Genomic DNA, 12,404 nt, shown 5'->3' with positions numbered 1-12,404 from the left:
AGCAAGAGAGTATTTCTGATGGTTGACCCCAGGTAAGTAAAGTTGCTGAGTGCTTCCAGGGTGACACCATAGATTTTGATGGAAGGGGCAATGGTGGTATCTTGCACAATGACGTTTGTCTTTTCCAGGCTGATCTTGAGCCCAAACAGCTTGTTGGCATCAGGGAAATGGTCTCCCAGTTTCTGGAGTGCATCCTTTTGTATGGGTCACAAGAGCCATGTCATGCAAAAATCTCCCTGATGAGCACCATCCTCACTTTGGTCTTCGAGTGCAGTTGTGCCAGGTTGAACAGTTTCCCGTCAGACCGGGTGTGCAGATGTATGCCATCAGTGGAGAGGACACTGTTAAGGGCAGAGCGCCTACTGATGACCAAGTTGAGCTGGTGACAGCAATGAGACCTGGGGTGTTTCCATGACACTGTGTTGTGGTTTACACTTGAAGAAGGTTTTTGTGATGCACAGGTCATGGTAGGTGCACATCTCCAGAAGTCCTGACCGTTTTCATTGGTCTTTTCAGTGCCATGATTTTCAGGCAGGTAGGCCATGACTTGTGGTCCACACCTACTCTGGCATTAAAGTTGTTGAAGAGGAATAGTGGTTTGTCTTTGGGGCATCCTTTGATCTGTTCATCCAGCTGCCCATAGAACTGATCCTTTGTGTCTTCTGAAGACATGAGGGTGGGGGTGTAGACATTGAGGATGTTGACAGGACCTGCAGCAGTGGTGAGGCAGATGGACAAGAGACACTCATTGTCTCCTGAGGGAGGCTCAATCGAGGCCAGGAGGGTGTTTTTGATGGTGAAGCTCACTCCGTGCTGGCGGGGCTCCTCAGGTTCTCACCCCTTCCAGAAGAAGGTGTAGTTTTCCTCTCTGAGGGAGCTGCTAGAGGCGAGCCTGGTATCCTGGAGGGCAGCTATGCTGATATTTAGTCAGGTGATTTCTCTTTTGATGATGGCCAACTTACTGGTGTTGTCCGTCTCCCTGAGGTCACCAGAGATGCCTATGCACATGGTGCACATGTTCCAGCTTGCAGATCGAAGAGCTGGAGTCTTCTTTATTGGTTTCTTGTTTCATTTGTCTGGTGTGAAATTTCCGTCTGCTTGTCATGCTGAGCAACACACTGAGCTACAGACATCCACTGGAACAGGCAGACGTTGACAGGTCAACACCTTACTGACCAGGGGCTGCCTGGCTTGAGGCGGGCGGTAGTCGGCCAGTGGGACACAATGATCCCTTCCACTGTCGAAGCTGACCCGTGGTGCCCCTTCCCCATGCCAATTGGGTGGGACTTATAACTCATAGGCTGCCAGTTTCCTCGCTCAGTAGCAAGACTGGTGTGACCTCTCCAGGGCGCAAGCCTGGGTGTGGAGTATGGTGATCCTTTGCTGCCCAGACATCAGGATCCCCCTCTTGTCCTTGCTGGTGGGGTCCAAAGGAATGCTGAGCATGACATTTGGCATTTGTTCAGATGCAGGAGCTGCCAGAAAGAAGTTGTAGCTGACACCCAGCTGCCTTAGGGGCTTCACTCTGGATTTTCTGTCTGGCTTTACTCTCATAGCCTTTCCTTCTCCCGAAGATATCCACAAGGCAGCGGAGCCATCATCCAATGGCTGGGACTTGATAGGTGGGTTTGGAATCAGAGTTTCCTTCTCCTATATGAACTGCCTGAGATGGCTAACGAGCTCCATCTGCCTGGGTTTGGAGTCAAGAGTTTTCCTTCTCTTAGACTGGCTGCCTGCCAAGGCTAACGAGCCCAGTCTGCCCACCCAGTTACACCACTGGGTACTTAGTCGTGCCACACAGCAGGCTCTGTGAAAACAGGGGGCCCCGCATGAAGGTGCTGCTGTGGACACAGTAGTGTAGGAGAGGCCATATGCAAGTTACCTCCTACCCAGCAGAGCCAGACAGTGGTCCCACAGTGATCACTACACCTGGAAAGGAGAGGCTGTGATCAACACTTTACTTTCCTTTTGTGAGTGGGACGTCAGGCCCAGACCTTGCACACACCTCTATACCATTACTATAACAATACAAAACTCCAATTTTAGCAAATCACTCTTGAAAATTTTAGCCAGTTCATTTAATTTTCTTCTAATTTGGCCAAAATGCTAAATTCAGCCTCTCTCTCTCTCTCTCTCTATATATATATATATTATGCTGATCTGCAATCACATGTCCATCTTCACTAAATGAGAAAACCTTTAAATTACCTTTTCTAAAGAAAACAATTTAGAATTTGATCTGCTTTGACACAAACAAATTTGCATCAAGGTCTTTTAAATAAATACAAATGAGGTAGATCCACGTTGAAATTTTATGTGTCAATGATTACTTAGACAATTTCTTATTTGTATGTACCAGAGATTACTTCAACAATTGCTTATTTATATGTATCAGTGATTTTTACTTAGACAATTGCTTATTTATATATACCAATGACAATTGCTTATTTATTTGTACAAATAATTACTTGGACAATTGCCTATTTATCTTTACCAATGATCACTTTCACTATTGCTTATTTATATGTGCCAATGACAATTCCTTATTCAGTTGCAACTGCTATTAGTTAAGCTGAGAAATTTAAAATGACTTCTCAAATACAGCTCAGTATAATTTAACAACATTTTACAGAAATCATGCTGGAATTCATGTTTGCCAATTAGTTTATTTATTGTTGACCTGTTAATTGATATAGCTGCTTTTACTGAAAAGAAACAAAAACATGCTAAAAAATAATTTTCTTGTATATAAATGCTAAAAAATTGACCAGATTGAACAAAAATTGTTCTTGCCTTCATTTTAATTTCGTATGAAGAACACAGTACTGCTGTCAGATGTGGCCACTATTACTAATGAAAAACAATTTGTGGTCAAAAACAGCTGGATTAATATTTACCAAAATTTGACAGAATGCATATCTGCAGGAAGGTCTTACGTAGAAATGAAACCAATGTGTCATCCAATAAAACTGCTCTAAGTTAATATTGAAAAACCTTATAAATTCTTCTCAACAGAATTTGACAGATATGATAAAAGTAATGTGAATCATTGGTTTGGCTTGGTGCTTTTTAGCACAGCAACACAAAAAATTTATTTAGTGCCAAAGCTGGTTTTATGGTAGGAATTGAATTTGCACACTTTCAGTTTTGAGTCTGGCATGCTAACCACTGAGCCACCACAGCTCCCTAACAAAAGAGAAACCTTCCAGCAACTTTTCCGTCACTATTACTCAACATGATTTTACTGAGTTTAATTGAAAGCATCATAACCAGAGAATGTGGACAACTTTCCATGTATTTGGCTATTAGGCCAATATCGGCAAGCCAGATAAACAACCTTGGGTACTCTTGGACCTCTAGTTCTTCCAAGATGTTGAGTCTATGCTATACCCAATCACCTTACCCCCCCCAAAAAAAAAAAATGAAGGACACATGATAAAGTGATAAAGTTTTTTTTAGAGGAGAGCTCTGCCCATGAGATGTTCAGGCTAGGTAGTCAGGCCAAACTGTATGATTTGGAAAGATTGTGGTAGTAGAAGTAAACTATGATTTGGATAGATTTTATTCGGAAGGCCAATTGTATGATCAGAATGGATTGTGTTAGTAAAGTCAAATTGTATGATTGGAATGGATTGGGATATAGTCAGATTGTATGATTGGAATGGATTATGGTTATGTGAAACTATATGATATGAATGAATAGGGGTAATGAAACCAAACTGTATGATCGTAATCAACTGTGGCAAAGCAGAACTATATGATCAGAATATACTGTGGTAGTGAAGCCAAACTGCATTTTTTAAAATTTATTGCCGTGAAGCCAAACTGCATTTTTTAAAATTTATTGCCGTGAAGCCAAACTGCATTTTTTAAAATTTATTGCCGTGAAGCCAAACTGCATTTTTTAAAATTTATTGCTGTGAAGCCAAACTGCATTTTTTTAAATTTATTGCCGTGAAGTCAAATTGTATTTTTTAAAATTTATTGCTGTGAAGCCAAACTGCATTTTCAGAATGGGTTGAGGTTGTAAATTCAAACTATTATTTTTGATGGATTGTGGTAAAGCCAGACTGTTTGATCTGAATGGACTATTTTAAAGTCAGACTGTATGATCTAATTGGATAAGTTTTCTTCACATATACTTTAATGATCTGCATAACCAGTCAACTCTGGATAAATATGGTTAATCCATGTTTTACTGCAGTAAGCTTGTTGGGTTGATATATATGCAGATAAAGAATAATGTAGGGGTAGGCAGGTTGGCAGATAGGTACCACAACATTGGTCAAAGTATATAGTTTTAATTGTCCGTCTTTCCTATTTTGGGTAGGTTTTGCGTTTATATCAGTTTTCAGGTACGAAATGGTGCATCCATTTGCCATTGACACATCTCTAGTTTCAATTTAATTCAAAGTGTCTTATCCTGTGACCCTGTCTGTAAGTAAACTTTTTTATTTCCATGTTTCTACAGCATGTACCTTTGCCAGACTTTGTGGATGGCTTGTACTTGGGGTAAAGAAGAGGTCATGATCACTGTGACTGAAAAGAGAAATATGGTTTCTGCACAGTAAATACTAAGTGTACGACATGTACTGGGTTTGCATCACATAACCGCACCATTCTTTTGTCCATAGCTTGTACTCGGAGTATGGACAAAACTATTGATAGGGTCAATAGGTCAATGATTATAGTTGCTAACTGAAAGAAGAAAAATGGCTTCCCCACAATAACATTAGTTCTATGTTACATGCATGGACCAAACTTAGTGGATAGCTTGCACTAAGGTTAAGGAAAAAGCCTGTCAGTTTCAAGGTCAAAGATGAAGGTCACTGTGATTGAAAGAAGAAAAATGGTTCTGCACAAAAATATTGCTTCTATGGACCTGGACTGAACTTTGTGGTTAGCTGAATAGTCATGGTTAGTTTGGCTCAAAGAAAAATGGGTTTTGCAGAGTAACATCTAGAGTAAGCTCCTTGAGCAAACTTTGTGGATGTCTTGCACTTAGGGTAATAAAGACACCTATTGATTCTGGGGTCTTCAGGTCAGAGGTCACAAGTATGGTAAGTCTAATAAGAAAATACACAATGGTTTCTGAACAGTAACTTTAGTTTAACACTGCATACCTTTACTAAAGGTCCAGGTTATTGAGACCCATTGAACAATCATTTGCAGAGTCAGCCATGCCCTACTAGTTCTTACATGTAGGAGTGCTGTTCATGGTTATCGTGTTACTTTATGGTATGACTTGGAGTGCATCATTCTTTAACTTGGCTGTTTTTTTACTTCCCAAAAGCCAGCTGGACAATTTCAGTCCAAATTGGTAGGAATGTTCCTTAGGTCATGATCTACCAAAATTTGGGTGACTCCCATAGAAACCAAATTGGAAAACTTATTTTTGACTTCTCTTCCAGAACAACCTAGCCAGTTTGTATCTGACTTTGTAGGAATTTTTTTAGCATATGCTTTGTCTAAGCTGTGTTCAGGACAATGCTCCAAACAGTGGTGTGGCTTCCTTAGCAATAGATATGTTACTTTTATGGAAAAGCTGGGTCAATTTTGATAGAAACCAGGTTGAAAACCAATAAATGATACTTAATTCCCATAAAGTATAGATATTGTTGCTAACATGTATAAAAGCTGACACAGGGCACCTTAATCTCCAAAACTGCCTTTGCATATCAGACCAAATTTGGTAGATAGAGTCCTTGTGTGAACACCTTTTACATTCATACAAGAGATGCTAATGCATCATCTAGTCCAGCTCAGGCTATTCAAAATAAAACCACAGATAACAGCATGTCAAATAACACAAATTTCTATCAGGCAGTTTAAAATTAACAGGGGCCCTGGGTGGCAGAGTGGTCTAAAGTGCTTGCTTTTAATGATCACTCCTGTCTCACCTTTGTCTGCATGGGTTCAAGTCTCAGTCTTGGCCAATGTTTGTGAGAAGGTTTGCCAGTAACGTCCCATGGGTCAGTTCTTACGGGGGCTTCTCAGCTTTTTCTCCATCAGTTGTCCTGGTCACCATGTATAGCCCATCATGTGCTGAAAAATGGCCTTAAACCCAAAACCGCAAGAACAAAATTAACTTGCTAGCGGTGTCTTTCAGTCTAAGTTACCTGCTTTATTACTACATTTTGCCTTTCAGACCAGTGTACGTGAAATGAGCACTATCTGACCCACTTCAGAATCTTGTTAATGTCAAAACTATAAAGAGTAATATAATTTTATGAAAATTATGCTGCACAGATATAATGAATAATGTCTTGTTATATTTGTCAGTTCCCACCCAGAGCTGAAGAAAGAGAGTCTAATAGAAGTGATTGTGAAGACTCTTGGCCAATCTACCTCAGATAAGGTGTGTAGCTTACAATGACTTGTATGGGTGTGTAGTTTACAATTACCTTGTATGGGTGTGTAGTTTACAATTACCTTGTATGAGTGTGTAGCTAATAATTAAGGGTGTGTAGCTAACAATTACCTTGTATAGGTGTGTAGCTAATAATTAAGGGTGTGTAGCTAACAGTTACCTTGTATGGGTATGTAGCTAACAATTACCTTGTATAGGTGTATAAGCTAACAATTACCTTGTATGGGTGTGTAGCTTACATTTACCTTGTATGGGTGTGTAGCTAACAATTACCATGTATGGGTGTGTAGCTACAATTACCTTGTATGGGTGTGTAGCTTACAGTTACCTTGTATGGGTGTGTAGTTTACAATTACCTTGTATACATTTACTTCCCATATATTTTTGTCACAAGTGTTTCATGTTGCCATGTTTTACTTTGTGCTTCAGTTGACTAGTACCACAATGTATATACAGTGCACTGTCAAGAAGATGTTTGTCTACACTGTCGACATTGGGGTCAAAGAGGGAGGAATGATGTATAGATTACTTTTTTTTGTACCCCACACAGTGTACAGGTTGGCTTTTTTATATGTATCCCACACAGTGTACAGGTTGGCTTTTTTATATGTATCCCATGCAGTCTACATGTTGGCTTTTTTATATGTATCCCACATAGTACGGTTGGCTTTTTTATATGTATCCCATGCAGTCTACATGTTGGCTTTTTTATGTATCCCACACAGAGTACAGGTTGGCCTTTTTATATGTATCCCACACAGTGAACAGATTGGCCTTTTTATATGTACCCCACACAGTGTACAGTTTGGCCTTTTTATATGTATCCCACACAGAGTAGAGGTTGGCCTTTTTATATGTATCCCACAGAGAGTAGAGGTTGGCCTTTTATATGTATCCCACACAGAGTAAAGGTTGTTTTTTTTATATATGTATCTCACACAGTCTACAAGTTGGCTTTTTATGTATCCCACACAGAGTACATGTTGGCCTTTTTATATGCATCCCACTCAGTGAACATGTTGGCCTTTTTATATGTATCCCACACAGATTACAGGTTGGCTTTTTATATGTATCTCACACAGTCTACAAGTTGGCTTTTTTATGTATCCCACACAGTGAACAGGTTGGTTTTTTTTATATGTATCCCACACAGAGTACAGGTTGTCCTTTTTCTATGTATCCCACACAGTGAACAGGTTGACGTTTTTATATGTATCCCACACAGACTACAGGTTGGCTTTTTTACATGTATCTCACACAGTGTACAGGTTGGCTTTTTTATTTTCCCCACACAGAATACAGGTTGGCCTTTTTATATGTATCCCACACAGAGAACAGGTTGGTCTTTTTATATGTATCCCACACAGTGTACAGGTTGGCTTTTATATATCCCACACAGAGTATAAGATGGCATTTTTGTATGTATCCCACACAGATTACAGGTTGTCCTTTTTATATGTATCCCACACAGAGTACAGGTTGGCATTTTTATATATATCCCACACAGAGTACAAGATGGCATTTTTATATGTATCCCACACAGAGTACAGGTTGGCATTTTTATATGTATCCCAAACAGAGTACAGGTTGTCCTTTTTATATGTATCCCACACGGAGTACAGGTTGGCTTTTTTATATGAATCGCACACAGAGTACAAGTTGGCATTTTTATATGTATCCCACATAGAGTACAAGTTGGCTTTTTTATATGTATCCCACACAGACTACAAGATGGCATTTTTATATGTTTCCCACACAGAGTACAGGTTGACTTTTTTATCCCACACAGAGTATAAGTTGGTGTTTTTATGTATATCCCACACAGAGTACTTATTGGCTTTTTTATATGTATCTCACACAGAGTACAGGTTGGTGTTTTTATATGTATCTCACACAGAGTACAGATTTGCTTTTGCACATACATTTTTGTCTGCATCGGCATTAGACATAGATATTACTTTTCAGTGGTGAATTGGCATGGTTGTTACGGTTACAGGATTGTATTAAAGTTATCTTAAGTCGGTGTCAGGCATACGTCATTGCATGGAAACCTGTGAGTCAGCTGGTTCTGAAGAACGTTTGTAATGCTAGACTTGGCCATGTGAGACACCTGGCTCTGAAGAATGCTTGTAATGCTAGACTTGGCCATTCCTTGTAGTTTGACTGATCCAATCTGCAGCTATTTCCTAAAATGTCTATTTTGTCAATGCAGCTATTTCCTAAAATGTCTATATTTTGTCAGTCTAGCTATTTCCTAAAATGTCTATATTTCGTCAGTCTAGCTATTTCCTAAAATGTCTATATTTTGTCATTTTTTTCTGCAGTGCATTAGAATCGCCATTACATTGTGTGACAGTTTTGCTGCTGTCAGGAGGAAAAACAAAACTTTTCTTTTGGAAAAAGAAATAGTCCCAGTTTTGTCAAGGTAAATTTTTATTGCATCATATGCCATATTAGTTAATCAGAGACTGCATATTTAAATTTAAGTTTCCAAATTGGTCATATTTAATAAATCCTTTATACATGATGTCATTGAAGTGTTTATTAATATTATGCAAATAATTTTCTATATTTTTCATTAAAATGGAATGTAGGGAAGAAAGAACAAAGATACACCGCTCCCTCGATAACTCGCGCCCTGATAACTCGCGAACCCGCTTATAACGCGGTGTCCGGCGTGGATCCTGTTTTTTTTTTAAAGAAAATATTTATAAAAAATGAAGAAAATCATGATCAGAACTGGTGAATGAAACCTTGATATATCGCCCGTTTTATTGTCGAAAATGGCGGTTAGTGCCCGAAAAGTTAGAATCAGCATCGTGAAATTTTCAGGTTTTAATAAGGAATCACATGTCTTGTTAGATTTTATCAGAAAAAATATTTTCTCAGTTCACTGTAAATAATAATACTGTATATGTATACGGCAAAACAGCAATCAATGAATTATAGTAAATGCTAACAGGTGGCAACACTGAATGAAATGAACACTAATTAAATATGTCTTGTCAGGGAAAATTAGTGTTTTAATCTTTTCATTGTGTTGCAGTGTAAGCACTATAATCGTTGCATGTTCTCTTCTATTCAAACATGAAAAGAGTCAATTGACCGTCACATCGATGCCCGCGAGCACATCTTTGAGAACCTAATTAAGTGCCGGCTGCGTTTTGATCAACGACTTGGGGAAGTGTTTGTTGCATTGTAAAAATCAATTAAAATAGACCTGCTTTGTTTTATCACGTTAAGTCGGTCTTTTGTATCAAATCAGGTAAAAGATGTACAAAAATACAAAAGTTCAAAGGAATGCAAATCCTACATGCATAAACTCTTGTGGTCAATATCGTGTCTCAACATCAATCAATTTAATTGGACCAATCGAACATGGTTTCAAATAGTATGTACTTATTGTCATTAAAGTATATATTAATCAGTAATTTATCCTAATCATTTGTAAATGTGATCATGGAGAGCAAGGGAATCAAGCGAAAGGCGTACTCGGTGAATGAAAAGCTTACTGTCATAGAGAGGGTTCGTAATGGGAATCAAGATCAAACGTTTGTAGTGGACTTAAACTTGCCGAGTCGACACTCAGAGGCTGGCTCAAGGATGAGCAGAAATTTCGGGATTATTTGCATGAAGTTGATTCTAATGATGGATTTAAACGGAAACGGGCACGCACTGCAAACGACACAAAATTAGATGATGCTGTGTACACCTGGTTCACACAGCAACGTGAACAAGGTGTTCCGATTTCGGGAACAATTCTCAAGGCCCAGGCAGAGAAAATGGCCAAAACTATGGATACTGATTCAGATTTCATGACAAGCCATGGATGGCTTTGGAGATTCCAGCGCCGACATGGAATAAAACAAAATTCGTTGTCGGGAGAGATATGCTCAGCAAATCAGGCGGCCGCATCTAGTTATCCCAACCAACTCCGAGAGATACTGACCCGTGATGGATATACAGATGACCAAGTTTATAATTGTGATGAGGCTGGTCTATGCTATCGGATGATGCCAGACAAAACTCTAGCTACCAGAGATGATACACACAAAAATGAGGGTTTCAAGCTGAACAAAGAGAGATTAACACTTTTGTTTTGTGTTAACAAAACTGGCACACATAAAATGAAACCATTATGTGTTGGCAAATACAAGTCTCCCCATTGTTTTCATCACATGAATATGGACACCCTTCCATTTGTATATAGAAATAGTGGAAATGCATGGATGACTGCAACAATATTTACGGAGTGGTTTTCTAAGATGTTTGTCCCCGCCGTCAGAAACCACCTGCGATCCAGGGGCTTAGAGGAGAAAGCTCTACTGCTATTAGACAATTGCCTAGCAAATATTGTCGTATTCTCACTCGCGTATTTGTATTTAAAAATTTTTTTTTTTTTTTTTTATGTGTCTGACGTTTAGACCTATTAAATTCATGGTTGGTAATGGTTTATTTTTGTGAATTTTTTTTTTTTTACATTTTACTCTATCTATCTATCTATCTATCTATCTATCTAGTGATAGCAGATTTTTTTTTTAGAGCAACACAAGTTTCGACGTCGTTTTTCGATATGAATGTTATCTTTTTTGATAAAAGAAATCTTGATTCATTTTGAACAAACAATAAAACTAGAATGTATCCAAATCAACACAAAAAGCGGTGACGTAATACACAATGTGTTTAGCGATACACATGTTAAGAGTACTAATACCTCGTGGAATAATGTTTGTTTTTACGATCTTTTCAAGATACTTTATCCAGAAATTAAAGGTAATTTATAAAGAAAAACGAACAACACCTTTATAAAGAAATATTTCTTCACAGTTATTTTCAGTACGATTATAAAACGAGTATTTAACAATGCAACCCCCCCCTTCGCCTCTCTCTGTCGATGTCCATCTCTTTATTAGTTTTTTTTATAGGTCCCTCGGTAACTTGTGCCCTCACTTATAGTGCTATCGATGTTTTTGGACCCCGTTGTGCGCGAGTTATCGAGGGAGTGGTGTATATTACTTCAACTTTTCAACAATTGTGTTTAGCTTCTGTTGTTTGGTACAATTCTTAGCCGTTAGCTAATAATGGATTTTGAGAAGTATAAAGCCATCTTGTGCGTATGTGTTTTGTTGGTTTGTTTTTCTATCAGTCCAGTTGTACATATTCAGTAAGGTTTTTTGTAGTATCCATACTGAGATCATACATATGAATTGACAAGATTAACCAGAAAAGTATTATTTTATCAGATAATACTGTTCACATATTTTAATCAAAGTTTATTTAATAGATCACCAATACTTTCTTCTATCTTCATAGCTGAAGATTTTTTTAAGGAGTTCACAGGAATATAATCTGTTTATCTTAGCTGTTTAATATAAATTAAAATAATGCGACTAGACCTGCAGATTTTTCTGCAGACTGAACATTATTAATTGAGTTTGCTTATTTTTGTCATAATTTTTATATTTTCCTATCATCTGCAAATTTTGTATTTATTTTATTGATCATTTTTGTTTTTGGACAAATTACAATGATTGTCGACCTTGACCCTGTTGATAAATTATATATAATCATTGTTTAAGATGTGAAACTGTGATGACTGAGTTTAGTACCCTTCATGGCTAAGATGTGTGATCACTCTGTTTAGTACCCTTGATGTCTAAGATGAGTGATCACTCTGTTTCATACCCTTGATGGCTAAGATGAGTGATCACTCTGTTTCGTACCATTGATGGCTAAGATGAGTGATCACTGTTTCATACCCTTCATGGCTAAGATGAGTGATCACTGTTGAGTACCTTTCATGGCTAAGATGAGTGATCACTGTTTCATACCCATGATGGCTAAGATGAGTGATCACTGTTTCATACCCATGATTGTTAAGATGAGTGATCACTCTGTTTCATACACTTGATGGCTAAGATGAGTGACCACTCTGTTTTATACCCATGATGGCTAAGATAAGTGATCACTGTTTCATACCCTTGATGGCTAAGATGAGTGACCACTCTGTTTTATACCCATGATGGCTAAGATA

The 12,404-nt window shown here is 38.3% G+C and overlaps 1 protein-coding gene across 3 annotated transcripts in view; it reads left to right on the top strand.

The window, feature by feature from the left end:
* LOC149785851 (putative ATP-dependent RNA helicase TDRD12) overlaps positions 1-12,404 on the top strand; it is a 313,410-nt gene that overhangs the window by 276,427 nt on the left and 24,579 nt on the right. For all 3 annotated transcript variants that reach the window (XM_089979811.1, XM_089979813.1, XM_089979812.1), the window contains 2 exons: positions 6,283-6,358; positions 8,695-8,795. In XM_089979811.1, the coding sequence (XP_089835937.1) occupies positions 6,283-6,358; positions 8,695-8,795 (177 nt within the window). The remainder of the gene's footprint in view (positions 1-6,282; positions 6,359-8,694; positions 8,796-12,404) is intronic.

The sequence above is a fragment of the Sinohyriopsis cumingii genome, chromosome 13 (genome assembly GCF_028554795.1).
Source record: "Sinohyriopsis cumingii isolate HCF-2022 chromosome 13, ASM2855479v2, whole genome shotgun sequence".
NCBI lineage: Eukaryota > Metazoa > Mollusca > Bivalvia > Unionida > Unionidae > Sinohyriopsis > Sinohyriopsis cumingii.
The sequence above is the reverse complement of the archived record's forward strand: the minus strand, read 5'-3'. Positions and strand labels throughout refer to the sequence as shown.